Here is a 17,879-nt window from a genome sequence, read left to right as displayed (position 1 = left end):
CCTCTTCCAAAGTTCACTTCAGTGGCAGCAGATGAAATCTGATGAGGTAGAGATAACATTACCTGCTCTCAGCTTCCAGGTGAGGGAGTTGGGCAAACTGAGATTCCATCTGAGGAGAAACCCTGTGCCTGGAGCTCTCTGCTGCAGCCTCAGCAGAGCTGCCACACACAGAGGCACAGCAAAGCCTCAGCCTGGGGTAATCTGATCACTTCTGATCATCCTTCTGTGCTCCAGAGGGATAAATGTAGAAAATCAGGAAGTCCTGGGAACTTGGGCATAAGATTAAAGAGATCTTCAGCCTTATGTTCAGTTTTACCAAATCTTGGAAGGCTCAAGATGCCAGAGAGCAGAACAGCAGGGTTAGTGCAAGACATGATGAGTGAAATAATCACAGACAGCTCAGCTCTGCACCAATTCCGGACAAAATGACACAGGCTTGAACTTTTAATTAAGAATTGCCTGACAGTTCTTAATTATGTTGGCTAGATAAGTCACCAGCAAAGAACCTCTCTCAAACTGGAAAGTTTTAGTTCACTCTGCAGAGATCAGACACTGCACAACTCTTGCTGTTCTGAGAAAAAGCTGTTAGAAATCAAAAAGACAGCCTTTAAAAAGAACTTACATGTCAAAACAAGAAAAATGATAAAAGCCTGAACTCTAATAAATGAAATGTAGAATCCACATAAAGTAGGCAAAAAAAAAAAAAAGAAAAAGAAAAAGAGAACAATTTGCTAAAGACATAAAAGCAAATAAAAACAAAAAACCTCATCAAAAACATCAGAAGCAGAGAGCTGCCAGATGATCAGTGGGGATGACACATGATCAGTGCCAAACATCTCAGTGGAAAATAGGGCCAGTTGGAAAAACCAAATTAATCATCATTATCAGCAGTTGCCACAGAGGAGCTCACATGAGACCTTCTCTTGGGATGGGTCTGAGAGATGATATCTAATTAAAATGTCAACAGGGGAGACTTTAGAACAATTTGAGACAGTGAATAAACCTTAGAACCCACTGGGATTCATTTGTGAGCCCTAAAGAAGCTTAAATATAACGTGACCAAGTCTATGCTGTGTAACTTGTCATTTAAGAAGAAAACCAGAAAGGGGTGACAGTTTTATCTGTCTGTAAAAGGGTGGCTGCTGGGAGATGCAGCACAGTAAAACATCAGCTCTGTACTAGACAGATTAGAACAAAGTATTAGGAAGAAGAGAATTAGTAAGTAGTCAGAGCAAGAGATGATGAATTGGGAAAGACGGAATGAGGCTCCATAGGGAAAATCCTATCTTGGAATTTTAGAGCTCTTAAACATCATTAAAGACTATTAAAATGTCATGGGACAAGAGAAAAGGCTGAGAGAAAAATACCTGGTTAGGAGAAGAAACCAAGGGTAGGAAGGAGCAGCAATGATTGCTATGATGAAAGCAAATTCCCAGAGGTCTGAGAAAGGTTTTCTCCTGTGCTGCACCTCCAGTGTCCCAGCAGAGACAAAGAGGTGTCAGAGATGGAGCCAGACCCTTCTCAGAGCCCAACAGTGAAAGGACACAGGGATGACAGGCTGCACCACAGGAGATTCTGACTAAGGTAAATATTTGAAGCTGGCCCTGCTCTGAGCAGCTCAATGAGTAAAGGAATGCACAGAGGTTCTTTCCAACTCACAATCACGGAACAGGCTGGGTTGGGAGGGACCTTTAAAGGCTGCCTGGGTGCAGCCCCCCTGCCATGGGCAGGGACACCTCCCACTATTCCAAGTTGTTCAGAGCCTCATCCAACTTGGCCTTCAGCACTTCAGGGATGGGGCACCCACAGCTTCTCTGGGTAACTGTGCCAGGGCCTCCCCACCCTCATTGTAAAAATAATCTTCATCCAGTCTAAATGGGCCCTCTTTTAGTTTAGAACCATTACTTTGTCTCGTCACAACAGGCAATGCTAAAATGTTTGTCCCTAACTGAAACCACTCCATGAAATGCATGAAAGACAAAGACCTCTGTAGCTTTCTGTGCTATGAACTGAGAACAATAAAAATTCAAACCAGAAGTTTGCTCCCGGGTTTAGCAGCAAAGACAAGGAACCAATCACCAATCCAAGGGAGTTTCAGCATTTCTACATCACTAAGGTGACTCCTGGTGAAAATTCACCTCAGCAATACACAGGACTTGACACAGCAGGCAGGACCAACTTCAACACTGAACTTGTGAAAATTGAGAGCTCTTACTGGATAAGGGAACAATGCCTCTGCTCTTAATCCCAGTGACTCAGTTTCCTGAAACCTGTCTACCAGAAAGCTGCACCCTGGATATGCTGCACGGAGGGCAGAGCACTCCCAGCTGCTGCAGCAATCAAGGATGGTGTCATTCTGTTGTTTTCTTTTCCCCCATGAATGGTTGTGTGGGCAGAAAACAGGCAAGTTTCATCTCGGGTCATATGAGCAGAAAAAGTGACTTGGAAATTCTTGCAGAGAACTTAAACCTTCATGTTGCTGAGGAAAAGGACTGTAATTCCCAGTAGGAACAGGGCACAAACTCAGATGTGAAACCAGGTACTGGCAATCCTGCCTACAGCTGCTGAGATCACAGATTTTCATTCTGACTAGTGCAGCCTCCACAGATCTCTGGGGAAACAATGTCAAGTCCTTTGCAATGCATTTTCTCCTAAGGAAAGCTCCACCAAGACTGCAGTATTTAACTTCTCAAGGTTTGATCTCCAGTGTCACCACAGTGGTGCTGTATCCTCACACAAGCATGGAATCCTCTCCTTGCAAGCACTGTGCAGCATTCCTGTGATTTATGGATTGTCTCTAACATCAGAGTTATAGGGATAACTGGAAAAGAATTGTATTTGCAGGTAGTCCAGGTGGGGATCCAGGCTTGTAGCACAGGGCTCCTCCCTGCAGAGCTGTGATGCTCAGTACACTGCACACGGGTTTGTTCCCAGATTTTAATGTACATCACATTTACACATCACTAGTAAAAATCTGTACACTTCACATTACAGTACGTACGAGCCACCAGCTGCTAGCTAACACCAGAACACTGATGAAGCCCAAGACAACTGCCCTAAAACAGGCAGGGGGGCTGGCCTTCCCCTCCAGGGAAGTTTCTTTGGGTTACATATTCTGACAGGACACTGCTTTCCAGAAGGGCAAGCCAAGGTGGTGAACCAGGTCCCAGAAATGGACCTGCAGCTTTTCTTCCTCCTCCAACAGCTGCTAAGAGCTGCCTGCTCACACTCCAGCTCCGGATGCCTGGGATTCTGCTGGGATTTTGTGTCTGCAGCATCATTTCTTCATCTTCATGTCTGCCTCGATGGCGCAGCGCCGCCCTCTGGTGCCTCCGTCCTGCTCACAAGGCAAACAAACAAGAGTTACACAACCCACAGGAACGGCCCTCCGGCACAGGGGAGGGAGGGACACAGGGAAGGACAAAGGGAATTCTGCATCTGGCAACAATTTTTCATGCCTTCCCATCAGGAGAAAGGGAAGCCGTCCCTGCCAAGGCCTGCCTGCAGACCTACCTACATGGATGTGGATGCAGCAGGGTGCTGGGCTGGGCAGCATCTCTGCACTGCTGGAGCCAGGGCACAGACAGGCAGCACCTCTGGCCCACACAGAGGCTTTTGGAGCCTGCACAGTGCAGGCTTCCTCCTAAGCAGCAGATTCTAGCTTAAGGTGGGAAAAGGAAAACTGCTGACTAACCTACCTTATCAGCTGCTGATCCCTATGGAAGTGCTGCTCCAGCTGAGTGACCCTGGCACTAGCTCCCTAGTTCCTCCACACAGCTCCTTTCCACGAGCAGGTGAGCTGAGAGCTTCCTCTGATCCTCTCTCTGGCTGATCTGCTGCCTCTCCTGGAGTACTCCTCTGTCTTTAGATAATGTGAGAGATAAGGACAGCTCTCCATCTTCCTCCTCTCTCTCCTCACAGTAACTCAGAGACTTGGGGTTTCCCAGAGGGAATATTTTTCCAAACACTTCCAGATCACCACGGGCACAGAGCAAGATATTTCTGCAGAGTCTTTTTTGCTTTCTGAACCAGGAACAGATAAAGGACAAACAGCTGACTCCTCACTCTCCCAAGACCTTTTGTACTGCCTCGGCCGTGTGGAAGGGGCAGCTGTATAAACATGAGAGATGTAGGAACTACAGGACTGCACCACTTGGGTTTGTCTTCCCACTTACAAGGAAAGAAAGCAGGAGAGAAGTCATGGAAAAAAGCAAAAGCAGATGACAAAACAAAAAACACTTGGAACCAGAAGAGAAGAGTGAAGCCCCACCCGCTCACCCATTTTGAGAGGAAGGGACTGAGATGTCTCCTCTCAGCTCACAGTGGTGCAGCCCCCAGGTCAAACACACCCTGCTGCAGCGCTAAGGATGCTGTGACAGTGCAGGGATCACCCAGACAAGGAGCAGAGCACCTGGCAGCAGTACTGCAGAACCTGCTGGAGCCTTTCAATACTTACAAAGAGAGAGAGAAGGAAGGCAGGAGAGCCCATTGGGACACTGTCCTGTTAAAAGGCCAAACAGAAGGACTCATCAGGCATCAGCTACGGAAATGCACACACCACACAGAAGCACTGAGCCCACACATGAGCATAGAGGAACATGTGCCCCACTCCCCTTCCTGCAGGGCGTCAGTCTTGTGCAGCAGGAACATAAAAACAGACAAAAGAGGGATACTGAGAGAGCCAGAATGCCAGGAAAGGGATATTCCCTCCACAGCCACAGCAAGTTTTCCTGGTCTACCAAACAATTCCTGCTCAGTGCAGCTGTCACTAGCTGCTGTCACAGTGTTGTGCGCACCAGAGAGTACCTGAGATCACTTCATCAAGTTTGCATAGGTCTTTATAAAAGAAAAAACCACAAATCTTCATTGCTTAGATCAGCGTGGAATTCAAAGGTTCTCTGGTGTATTTTACACAGCAAATCAGAGGTGACTTGATTCTCTAGCTCTAAAAACCTGACTAGGAAGTGAAGGATATGGCAATTCCCTTCACCTTTCTGCAATACCATAGAATCACAGAATCTGTGGAGTTGGAGGGGAACCACAGGATCATTGAGTCCAACTCCCTGCCCTGCAGGCCCATCCCCAAGAGTCACACCATGTGCCTGAGAGTATTCACATCTCTTCCAATACTCTGTTCATTTCCCTACAGTTTTTATCACCTGTTTTTAAGAACAGGTAATAGAAGTGTTTGTATTACAGAAAAAACTCATGAGACCCGCCTCTGGCATGCTGTACAGAACTGAAATCTAATCAATAGAGACATTTAAAGAAAAGTTGTTCATATGAAGATGCTGGTGTGAGAACTTTTGCCTCAATGTGTGGGAACTTCATGCAGTATCTTGGGATTCTTCAGAAGATCCCAAGTGCCCTTGCACAGGGTGCAGCATTCTCACCTTCTCTGAAGCATCCTGCTTGCGAGTGGAGTCTCGCCCCCGCAGGCTCTTTGCACTGATCCCTGACTCTGATGTTTGCATCATCAGCTGTGTGGCCAGAAATTGCTGCAAGGAAACCACACTCTGTTAAGATTGTCAAGCAAAACAAGCTCAGTTAGTGCATGTCAGTTACCTATCACAGACCACAGGGCTGGGAATGATTGGGTCAGAGGCAGTTTCAGTTCCTTGTGCGCTGCTCAGAATAAGCTCCCCAATTTACCTCAGAAGCCACAAGTCCTGAGGAACTACAAAACCCCGATTCAAACTCAGCCCTGCCAGCTGGAACATTCTGCTTCAAAGGATATTTTAAATAGCATAAATTCACAGGGCAGTTTCATGTGCACTTTATATCAACATAAACCAGCACAGCCACCCAAAGGAGCCGTGGCGTCCCCTGTCATTCACTGTTCTTGCTGCTCGTTTCTGTTCCTGAACCACACCCTGGTTCTTGCTGGCCTAAGCATTTCCCTGAAGGAAATTACATCTGAAATTGGTCTGGGATGAACATAAAAAATATTCTGCTGTGTTACTTTTAACTCACCCACAATCTAGTTCCACACAAACACCCGAGCTACCATGAGAGAGAAGCAGGGAAGGGCAGGACCCACTGCATTCAAACACACTGGGAGTGAAACTGTGGCACAGCCAGACCTATGGACCAAGGCAGATCTCTGTCCTGCACTGGCCTCAGCTCAGTACTTCACCTGGATCTGCTCCAGGACATCTCTCTGCATCTCCACAGCCATGTGGTACACATCATGGTCAGAGCTGTTGTACATCACTGCATTCTGAAACATCAGCATAATGTCCCGCTGGAACTCGGCCGTGGTTCGGATCAGCCCGTTCTCAATGTTCTTTTTGATGGTAGATAAATCCATTGGCCTGTGAAAGAAATGCAGGCAAAATTGCAACAGAAATGCTTAACTCTTTCCCATCTCCTTTAGAAACAGCCACGGGTCTATAATGTGTTTGGTTACAGTGTCTATTTTATTTAGCTGAACAGGTTCTCCCTTATGGGCTGTGCTCCCCAGTACCAAGGCCTGGGTCTCAGAAGACCCAAGGTGTCCAGCAGTTTCCTGGAATAGTAACAACAGCCTCAGAGATCTCTCAGGAGAGGCATCTGCCTTCTCCAGGCACCACTGACAGAGAAACTAAGGAGCTAGAGCTGCAGCCACTGAGCTTGAACTGTTTACAAGAGATTTCAGCAGCTAGCAGGGAGTTCTGGTAATTTTTCCAGAAAAGTCCACCATCTGGGACAGCAAAAAATACTCATTAGAGAACAGCTTTTAGGAATTTCAAAGGTTAAATCCTACTCTTGGACAGAAACTGGGAGAAACAGATCAGTTTCACTTTACTGATAAAATGTTCTGTGTAAGCCAGTGTACTTCACTAAAAGTCAGGACTGTGTACAGACATGTGTCTGATGATGACTGCTCTTGGGGAAACCTGCTTCTGACTGAATCATGTCAGAAAAAGAACACTTTTCCAAGTCTGCACAGCAGGCAAAAACTACATTGTTGCCAGAAATCCCTACAAATATGCAAACTGAGTTCTGATGACAGAAGACTGCTGAGACTCACCTCTGCACGATGCTGTGGTAGCCTGGTGCTATGTCATCAGTTACAGGCTGTAAGAAGACATTGGCATACCTGCAGAGAAAAACAGTCCGCTCAGTGCCTGCTCTTGCTGGTAAATATTTGTTTCATGCTCTCCTTTTAATTTGTCTGTAACAATATGATTCATCATCTCCCAAGAGAGATAAGCCTCTGAAATGGGAGAGTGGAGACTTGTCTAGGATTAGTCACTTCTTTCTGCCAAGACATCAAACTCACCTGTGATTAGCTGCTGCTCTCCAAACCAGCATGATGGCTTTCTTCCAGATCTTCTGAGCCTGTATTGCTTCCTGGTCTTCACTGCACACTGAGCTGGGAAGAGAAGAACATAATTCCTTCAGGAGCCTGATCACTGCCTCAGAGCACAAAACTTGTGGTTTGTTTTGTCCTTGACATGCCCATGCTAACCCACGCCAAAGACAGATGGAAAAGGCGGGAGCTGGTACTGGAGTGCTGTCTGCACATTTGTAAGCAAGAACCAAACAAATGGCCAACAAATTCTCCCTTAGGATCCACTCAGCAAGCCAGAAATGGGGATCCTGCAGTCCCTGCTGTGTGCCCTGACACTCACAACTGCGAGGAGGCCGGGCTGCTGGGGATGGAGTCGGCGAGCGCGTGCGACTGCAGGGGCGCGTTGTGGACGCTGAAGCCGTCGTCGCTCTCGCTCACGGGGGGCTCGTTATCCATCTCTGAGAGATACCCCTCACCCTGGTCTTCTTCTTTGGGCTCCTCCAAACTGGCAGCCTCACTGGCACCGTCCTCATCATCCTCCTCACCCTGCCCATCCTGAAACACAGAGTCCATCAGCTGGCACAGACAGCTACAGCAGCCACAAAGCAACTACGGTTCTGTGAGCAAAGTGGTTTTTCTGTGAGGCTGCTGACAACTGCACAGGCACTTCCACAAAATCCCAGTCTCTCCAGCCTGCCCAGCTTGTCCCCACAGACCCAGAAGCACAAACATAAACACCTTTACATTCTGAAGCCATCTCCCTTCAGCTGCAGACTGCTCAAAGTGCAGAAAGCTGAACACAAGCTTTGCCTTTCAGCAGACAGCAGCAGCAACATGCTGCTAATTAACTCAAGATGACTAAAACCAACAGGGAATTACCTTCATCTGACTCCTAAACAGGGCTTGGGCCTCCTCCTTCATTGATTCTGTGAAAGAAAGAAATGCAGAAAGATTGATTCTCCCAAGCAGCCTTTCCTACAAAAGCTCCTGCACCAACGCCTACTGTCCTGCAGTAATTACCACTGTTCCTACAGGAATCTTTTCTCCCTCCTCCCCAGAAAACCTGAACCAGATAACTAACAACTATCCAGCTAATAATGTTGCATGTAAAAGATTTCCTAGCTTAATTAAGTTACCTGACAGCTCAAATTTGTGCTGAACATCAGCCTGTGAGGAGTCTTCACTCACATTTGGGACTTGTGGAGGGGATGAATCATCATCAGGTGGGGTCTGGAGGGAAGAGAAATGCACAAATCTAGATGTTTGTGTCAGCTTACTTCAGTGAAGGTGTGGGCACATCTCACTCACCCTAGCCTAACTCCAGGCAATGAGGTTCACTGAGCACCTTCCCAGCAGCAGTTCTGCACATGGGTGGGGGGAAATACACAAAGGTACTGCCTAAAGCAGAGCTGCTCTGCACATCAGCAGCCTGACTCCCAGGAAAACAGTCAGTCACATTCACTGAAGGGTCACTTCAACCCAGCACTCATCCTTCCTCTAAACTTTGCTCCTACCTGCCACAACTGCTCCTCTTTCCCCACACCAGTTCCAGGCAGCCTCTGTGACCACATACCTCTGCCTTCACTGCATTGAGCACTGCATCTTCTCCCTGGGATGACTCTGTTTTGACTTCAGGAGCCTCTCCCGATGTTACAGCTGCTCTTTGATCTTCTTCTATCTCTTGGTTTCTAAGCTCTGGAGTTTCTGTCACTCTTGCAGTTGCTGGTATGGTTTCTTCAGGGCCCAGCTGACTCTGGTCCTGCTCTGCAATCTCAGTCTTTATTTCTGACCCCAGCTCACTGATGCCCATTAGGTCTCGAATTCCTTTTGCCTCTGGCTCCTCACACTCCAGTCTCTCCTGCTTCACAGTCACAGACACTTGTGGCATCTGGGCCTGTTTCTCATGCTCCTGACGAATTGAGTGCTCCCATGGGCCAGGAAGGGTCTGAGGGTCATCGGTATCTTCACAGAAAGAAGACAGAGCAGCTTCAACAACTGCTGCATCCAGGACTTCAGGGGGGTCGTCTACCTTTATTGTCAAAAGAAACACACAGCAGTGCAGGACGAGGTCAGAAACAGGGATTAAAGAAAAGTTCATGTTATTTGGTACTGAGACAATTGTGGAAATCCCAGTCTACTCCATTTACAAAGTTGCCTTTTTTGCAGCCAGATTTGTATCACTCCCTGTGAGAGTTTCTGCTGAAGCTTCAGTTTCAGAAATATGGCACTCCTGGAAAGGATTCTGTGAGCAATGCTCAGCTGTCTGCCAGAAACATGACCCAAACCCTACCCTCCAAGGAATAAAGACATTTCTTTTTGTACTCTGAAAAGGAGCACCAGTGTCAGACAAGCAGCAGTGGTGTCCTGTCCTGTTGATCTGGAAAATGATGGTGAGAATCTGCATTCTGGAATAGTTATTTCTTGTTTGTTTAAACTGAATTGGTGAACAGCAATCATTTGAGATTAACCCAACTGAATGTGCAGCAAAAGGCACTGGCACTCTGCTTTCCCCATTTACCTTGTCCTCAATGATGGCTATAATATTTCCAACCGTATCAAAGTCCAGCTCTTCCCCCGTATAGGACACTGCAATATCCATTTTTTCAGCGAAATCCAGATCTTCTTTCCCATCCATGCAGTGATCTTTGGAAGATCCTGCAGTGCTGCCAGCCCCAGAACCCAGGCACTCTTTCTTGATGGAATCAATGATCATTGATATTTCACTGCTGTCCATGGACACTGTCACAGTGTGGGAATCAGCCACTGCCTCCATGGAAACACAGGCTTCAGGCTGGCTCACTGCACAAAGATGAGAGGGACAGTCAGAGACCAAGCTGGAAAAGTCCCCACATAAACAAACACTGCAGTGGGTAACACCAAGCATCAAACACAACTATCCCAGGCCCATCCACCCCACCACAGCTTAGATTAATAAAAGACAAATACGGGTTTGCTTTCCCACAGGAGAGACAAAGTGAGATTCCAACCCTTGAACCGCAGTCAGCAAATCACCAGCACCCCCCCTCAACACCCAGCAAACCCTGTTTAAAACCATCTGTTTCCTCCAGAACCCAGCCATAACCATCCCTCTTGGCCAGGATGGCGAGTCTGAGGTGACAAAGCCCAGCTGAGAGCTCGCAGGGCGCTGATCCCACGGGAAGTTCTGCCTTCCAGCAGGACGTGAGCTCTGAGTGCGTGGTAGGGGACGCACCTGTGGCTACGCTTTCTGCAGCTGCAGCTGGTGGCACAACGGCTGGTGCTGACAGCGTAGGCATCATGACAATAGTGGCCTGGGACACAGGCTCTACGGGGGGTGGCAGGAGCTTAGCTGGAGGCTCGCTGGCAACAGCGGAGAAGGAAGCAAGAGGTGAGGTGAACTGTGCAGGACCAGCTTCTAAAAGCCGGGAAAGCGTAGGAGCACCTAACAGAGAGTAGAAGGGAAAAGCACATGAGCAAGAAGCAGCCACCACTGAAATCCACAAAGCCACCACTGGGCTCTTCACTGCCTGGTGGCTTCTTCTGGGAAAAGACACAGAAATACCTATAAAGAGTCCCAAAAGCTGTACAGAGAACCTGCACCAAAAAATGCACAACTCCCGTTGTGTGTGCAGTCTGAGGCAGAATCATGCAGCTACAGAACACTGCACCCACTGTAAGGGCTGGACAGACTAAGCCACACATGCACAGAGATGCCCTTCCAAAGGCTCATCCCAAAACAATGATGGGAAATCTGAAAAACAGTGCTGAGAGAGCCACACAAGGTAAGCCAAGACAAACAGTCGTCACAGGAGCTGGGAGGGAGCGGAGGGGATTTCCTTGCAGGTTTTTCCTGAAGAATTCCTTTAATATCAAAGGCTGCCATTCATCTTAGCTGTAACTTCCAGTCTGAATTTACTAAACTGTCTGGACTAAATTAACAAGTCTTAAAAAAACAGATGTAGATAAGAAAAGCCATATTACTTGTATGGAAGTCTGTATGAATGAATAACACATGATCTCAGTTGCAGACAATGTGATTAAATCACTGGTCAGCAGGAGCTGAGGGAAAAAACCTTCCTTAGGCAGGTTGTTCTAAAAGCCCAATACAGAGTCTTGTACTGTCCCCCTTCCCCCCACTCTGTGGAACTTCCTCTGCAGCTCAATGGACTAACTCTCAACAGATCTCTAAGATACAGCAGAGGGAAGGCACATGAGTTCTCCAGATCCACAGGGAGCTGTGTTTGACATGTTGGGGATCAGATCTAGACCACTTTTTCCCCAACTCCCGGTGAACAAACCCTTTCATTCTACATTCAGATGCCTGGTATTAGCCAGCGTCCAACCCAGAAAACCAGACTGCATGGATCAGGACTGGATCAGACCAAATTGTTTCAGTCATTCTTTTAAGGATTAGGGTCTTCTTAAGAAGTAGGGGTGAGATGGACAGGGCTACATAAATAGGAACACAACTGATAGAGAAATCCCCAGACCAGCCAGGTAGGCATCATCCTTCCCCCAAGAAAATCCACAGATCAGTCTGACGGTAAATCTTAAGGGAGAACTGTAAAGGAAAGGCCCGAGTTACCTGAAGCAGCTGGAGATGCAGGGACAGCACCAGGTGCTGACTGCATTTCCCCACTGTGCAGCACTGGAAGGACACTTCCTACCTCCAGCAGCACTCCAGAGCTGTTCATGTGACCAGAAGCCACTGCCATTTCGTTTTCACCAACCTGTCAAAGGAGGATGAGACTCAAGTTCCTGGAGATACCACCACACCAGTGATTCTCTGCCAGATGTGCACCTCCATGAACAGCACCAGCATCTGGTGTCCCAGCATTTCCTCTGCAGTTTTTATTCAGGTTAGTCCTTGCCTGAGGCCCCTAACACAAGTGCAGAACATGACAGTCTGAAACTGTTCCTGTTCTCAGCTGTAACACAGCTGCAGGCCAAGTGCATCGTTTGCTCTATCACAGTTCTTCTCTTCAAGGACCTCACAATCCTTTACACATATGAGTCTCTCTAGACCCTGAGATGGCACACAAATATCCCTTGTTTTGAGTTGAGAGAAGCAGAAATACCAAGATGGAAAGTAACTTGATCAAGGTCACACAGTGAACCTATGATGGACCTTGAAACAGATGCAAACCCAGTCCTGTTCCTACAAAGGAAACGCAGCCTTCCACAGCCATGACCTTTCCCTGCCCCACTTTATGTTACATCCTGCAAACAAAATCCATGGAACATTTACCCAAGCTAGCAAATAGAAAAAACCCTAAATCTGACTACTATGAAGAAAAAAGTCAACAGCAACACACCTACTCCATCACACAAGCACTAACCCAGGGAATCTGTGTCACAAGCAGCTGATGGCTGCTGTTTTCACACTGGGCTCTGAACAGTGTCAGCATCTACTAAGACTTCCCAAGTCACTAACACCACAAGTGGGTTTTCATCACAGTGATTTTAAGAGCTGTCTATAGTTAGGAGAAAACTGAAGCAGTTCTGTATAGGTCATAAATGCCATTTAAGGATTCCCTACTCTTGTACACATTAAAAATACTGAAACACGACTTCTTGACAAGGTGTAAAGAATTGTGAGCCCAGTGTAGGAATCACCAAGAATGTCACAGAGGCTGATGGGGATGATGCTGACTAACAAATTCCCTTCCCTGGGGAGAACAATTTCCCCTAGCAAACCCTGCAACTCCAACTCCTTATGACTGAGGGGACAGCCAGTCCTATGTGCTGCACCAGCCCTGCAGTCCTGCTGGAAAAGGGGCTGACCTCTGCAGCTCACAGGGGTATTTATACCTCTCAGATTATCACTTCTGCTGGGACTCTCACAAAACTGCACATTTTTAAAAATTCTTTGCAGATCCCCCTTTTTCAGTGGGAAAGTCTGGAGCAAATTGTTTGTGTGCTTGCATATATGAGCAGAGAGCTCCATACCAGCCTGGGGCTTGTGGGCAGGAGACTGCCCTTCTTCAGCAGCTCTGAGAGCAGAGGGGAAGGAGGCGGAGTTGCTTTTTGTCCTAGCATCTTTTTCTGGGGTGAATCATCAGTGACTGGGGTCATGGGGGCATCCAGGGGAGCAGAGCCTGGAGGGGTGTCAGGGATTCCAATGAAGGAGGCAACTGGGGTGCTGGGCAATGTCCCTGGCGTGACCTGAGAAAGAGAAAAACCACACTGTTCAAAGCCACACTCCACCACACGGACCAGCCCCGCTTGCTGCTTCCCCCAAGAGCATTGATCCAGCACACCACAGACACCTACTCCATTCACTCACTGCCCCTACTCCAGGCATGTGCTTTCACCCTTTCCCTGCCCTGCAGAGCCAGCTCCCAGGCACTCACAGACTGCCTGGCCAACCCACTGATGCCCCTACAAGGCCTCTGATCCAGGCACTGGATCACCACAGACAGGGAAGAGGAGATGGATCTCGAGCAGCACCGTCACCAACCACACTGCAGCACCTGAAAGCTGCACAGCAAGGCAAGGGCTTCTCCCCAGGCCCCTCCTCTGTGATGGGTGCAGAGCCCCACGTCCCAGGCTGGGCTTTCCCTCCTACCCAGAGAAGGATCCTCACCCCTGGGCTGGCCTCATCCCCAGCAGGCTGGGACAGATCTCCGAGGGAATAATCCCCGCCCGGGGAGGTGGAGCCTGCAGGAGAACGAACCATCACCCCCGTCAGCCTTCGAGGGGGGTTCTTAATGGCCTGGCGAGCTGCAAGAGAACAGGAACTACAGTGAGAGTCTGTGACTCCATTGTGGACAGTCCCCAGGAGTTACCTTTGACTTTAACCTGAAGGATTTTAAGAGAACAATTTATGTTATAGGAATTTCTTGCACCCCACTAGGCTCAGTTCCCAAGTAATACAGACTTTGGGTAATGCACTCCAGCTGCAGGTTTCTCTAGCAGTTTGGTGTTCACCACCTCCCACCACCACATTAAATGCCCCAAGAGTTATGAAGAACTAAACATTCAGAATAAAAGTTTCTTCCTCTTATCTTGAGTGACCAAGGGAAACTAAAGGTGTGAAAAGCCTGACATTCTAACGCAGAGCTCCTTACCAAGCCTGCTTTCCCTTGGATACACCTTTCCTGAAGGTTTTATTCCTTTTTCAGAAGCCTCTGCCTTTTACCCTGTTATAAATATAGTGCTGGAAAGAGAATACAGCCTCTCTCTCCAACTCTAGGGTCAAAGAATTCCTCCTGCAGGTCTTAACAAGAATTCAGTATTTTCTAAATGTTCTTATGAATATATGCATTGAGGAAAATGAAGGCACCTCATTTCCAGCTTACCCTGATAAGCAGCATCTGTAGCCTTCCTCTTGACCTCTGCTTCCTCCTCTTCCATTTTTTTCTTTCTGTAAAAAGTACAAAAACCTGCTGTCACAGGGTGTCTCAGTTCCCCTTAATTCCCTCTTCAAAATGTGTTTTACTGATGCCCACCCTGTTATCTCCAGACAACATCAAACCACTCAGGCTCAAACCCCCCAAGGCGAGCAGCAGAGCCAGAGAATGACACACAGGGCAGGAAATTTCACTTCCAGATGATTGCCAGAATGGAGGCTGCAAACATGGTTCTGCAAGCCATGGCCAAGCTCTTTACTGAGCAACTCCAAAGGATGTTCCACACCAGCTGCTCTCCCCCAGTGCAAGCTCTCAGAGGCCAAAGCATCTGCCCAGCTCCATTTCTCTTAACCCAAACTATGTGGAGCAAGAGATGCTGCCAAACAGAGTGTCAGGAAACCACAATCTGAGAAGAAATAATGAAATAACCCACATCATAATCTCATTGCACAGCTCCTCCAGTCTGTTGTCCATGTGTCCGGCCTGGATCAGCTCTGCATCCTTCTTGAGTTGCCTGGAATCATAAAATCTTTTTACATTCTGATCACTGAACTGGACACCTTAAGCAGCATTTTCACCCCAATCACCCCCAGTTTTCATCCCACTTGGATTACTTTTTCAGGACAGGACTCTCAGGTGTGCAACATTTTAAAACCTCTGTCATGTACCTGTATTTTTCCTGTGTCTCTTTAATAATTTTCTTCAATTCCTCAACCCTCTCAGCAGTCAGTTTCCGCACAATAACATCTTCCACTGTCTCCACAACTTCTCCCTTCTCACCACGTTTTCTTCTACAGAATAAGAGAAAAGAGAAACTCAGACACAAACCACAAGAAAACTCAATTCCTCTTTCATAAATGGCTGCTTTCTATCACTCATGACATGACCATCCAAAAAAATCAACTTCCTCCAATTCCCTTAAATTATATTGGGCAGCACAATGTTCAAACAATCTCTTCAGAAAAATTCACTCATATCACAGAGCTGTAGTGACAACACTGATAAGAAAACTGTAAGAAACCATTGCAAAATAGTGACAAATACAAAACATCTCCCATCTCAATCCTTCTCTTTTCTACCCCTACTCTGAATGATAAATTTATGTGTGAAGTTTCTGACCAGTAAGGCAAATATGCAGTGTTTTATTCCAGCCAAATAAATATTAACTTTCCCATCTGAAAAACACTGATGCCACTGTCCCACAACAGCTATTCCAGCTGAATTTTCTCATTCTGAAATGCTCCTTTTGGGAGGAATTGGTTGGAGGACAAAAAGTAATCAAAGAGTGACAAGGACTTTGCTGCAAGAGCCCAGGAGTGCCCCCTGAGCTGCTGCAGGCTGTGCTGGGGTCACACTTTGTACTCACTTTGGGGTCTCTGTGGTCTCCAAGAGCTCTGAGTACTGAGATGCACAGTGCTGAAAAGAAACAAAGGAAGTCAGAGGACAGTCTGCTTGCCCAAACAGCAGGACACACCAAAATACATGGACACCCACAAATTCCCAAGGCAAGGAATTTCACAGCTCAATCACACACCTGGTGAAGGATCTCATTAGTTAGCCTTACTTAGTAACTGTGCACTGGATAAAGCATGGAACAATTAATCCTAAATTCATTCTCAGTCTGGCTTTTCTGATTGTGCAGAGATTTTGTGTCCAAGATTCAGATGTCAGTGCCTTACCTTTTGGGAAAACCAGTCAGGTGGGCGTCCTGGCTCTGCAAAAGGTTTGATGGCTCTGCTGACTGAGACCCTGTGGGAGGGAAATGACAAGTCACCATCAATTTATCTTTTCCCCCAATCAACATGAAGAGAAAAGATGAAAACCTCTCTTTACCTCATTGAATAACCCTGCTACACATGATAATCTCACCAAGGATTTACAAGTCTCAAAAATATTTACCTGCTTCTAATAAACCGTAATTTCACTCCTTTGCTTTGAAAAGCAAGTTTCTTGTATCTGATTATGTGACTACATTTCCACAAAACCCTTACTTTAGGGAGCATAAAAATACAGTAAAACAGAGCTATAGGTTCAGTGCACAGGAATCTGTTACCGAATATCTTTGTTGTCCACAACTCACCTCATCTAATTATGAACACAGAATCATAGAATGGGTTGGGAAGGACCTTAAAGATCATCTTGTTCCAATCCCCTGCCATAGGCAGGGACATCTTCCACTATCCCAGCTGCTCCAAGCCCTATCCAACCTGCCCATGGACACTTCCAGGGATGGGCAGTCACAATTTCTCAGGACAACCCTTTCCAGTGCCTCACCAGCCTCACAATAAAGAACTTTTACTTAATCTCCAACCTAACTCTCCCTTTCTGTGTCTGAAGCCATTCCCCCTTGTCCTGACACTCCATGTCCTTGTTCAAACTCCCTCTCCAGCTCTCATCGCTTTTTATTTTGATTACCACACCTCTGGGTTCACTCAGTAGTTATGAAGCCAACAAAATGCCTGTGCAGGTACACCCTGCACACCTCTTACACCCCATTTTTGTTCTGAACAGAGGCAGCGCGGTGACAGCCCCGTGCCGTGCCCGGGGCTGTGCAGATGCCGCCCGCCTTTCCCGCTCCCGTACCAGTTCTGGTCGCCGCTGCGCATGACGGAGGAGGCCAGGCAGAGCTTCTCGCGGATGGACCAGGGCTCGGTGGGGCCGGCGCTCAGCAGTTTGTGCTCTGCGGGACAGGGCAGGAGTGTGGGGACAGTCCCGGCCACATCGGGACTCGAACCCGCGGCTCTACCACCTGGCCCCGCCCCTCCCCAGACTCACTGGCCCCGCCCCGCACCCCCGTAGGTTCTTTCTAGGAGGGTCCTCCGGAACCGCTCCGTTCTCCTCGGGCCATTCCCCTGTCCCTTCTCCTCCCCAGCCCCGCCACCGCTCGCTCCCCGCCGCGTCTCCCGGCCAGCCTCGCACTCACTCCCCGGCCCCGCCGCCATCTTCCCCGCCCGGCCCTGAGGGCGGCAGGGGCGGCACCGCGCGCAAAGCCCGCCGGGAGGCGGCCGAGCGCCGCCACGCCCCCTCGCCGTATGCGCGCACGCGCGAGCGGCCGGTTGCCCGGGGCCCCGCCCCCTTCGTCCCAAGAACGGGCGCTGATTGGTCGAGGGGCTCTCATGCCGAGCTCCCATTGGCGGAGCGGGCGGGCGGCGAGGTTTGAAACGCCGAGCGAGGGGCGGCGTGAGCGGCAGCGGGGCCGGAGCGGCCAGAGGGGCGGCCGGCGGTGTCGGTGGGTCCCTGTGAGTGCGGCCGGACCCGTGTGGTGCTGGGCT

The 17,879-nt window shown here is 48.3% G+C and overlaps 1 protein-coding gene across 2 annotated transcripts; it reads right to left on the bottom strand.

Moving 5' to 3' along the window:
- Positions 1-2,923: 2,923 nt before the first annotated feature.
- Positions 2,924-17,584, bottom strand: BRD8 (bromodomain containing 8). 2 transcript variants are annotated; one of them, XM_058034705.1, is made up of 22 exons: positions 17,531-17,584; positions 17,191-17,287; positions 16,287-16,356; positions 15,974-16,023; positions 15,276-15,398; positions 15,041-15,121; positions 14,557-14,621; positions 13,842-13,978; positions 13,205-13,420; positions 11,841-11,985; positions 10,488-10,697; positions 9,795-10,075; positions 8,850-9,305; positions 8,413-8,506; positions 8,156-8,202; positions 7,617-7,831; positions 7,265-7,357; positions 7,013-7,081; positions 6,137-6,314; positions 5,394-5,498; positions 4,457-4,501; positions 2,924-3,337 (listed from the first exon to the last, which is right to left on the bottom strand). In XM_058034705.1, the coding sequence occupies exons 1-22, from the start codon at positions 17,547-17,549 to the stop codon at positions 3,278-3,280; spliced, it is 2,856 nt and encodes a 951-aa protein (XP_057890688.1). In that variant the 5' UTR covers positions 17,550-17,584; the 3' UTR covers positions 2,924-3,277. The 2 variants fall into 2 exon arrangements, with proteins under 2 accessions (XP_057890688.1, XP_057890689.1); XM_058034706.1 differs by lacking the exon at positions 13,205-13,420.
- Between the last annotated feature and the right edge of the window lie 295 nt (positions 17,585-17,879).

This window comes from Melospiza georgiana, chromosome 15 (assembly GCF_028018845.1).
Source record: "Melospiza georgiana isolate bMelGeo1 chromosome 15, bMelGeo1.pri, whole genome shotgun sequence".
NCBI lineage: Eukaryota > Metazoa > Chordata > Aves > Passeriformes > Passerellidae > Melospiza > Melospiza georgiana.
The sequence above is the reverse complement of the archived record's forward strand: the minus strand, read 5'-3'. Positions and strand labels throughout refer to the sequence as shown.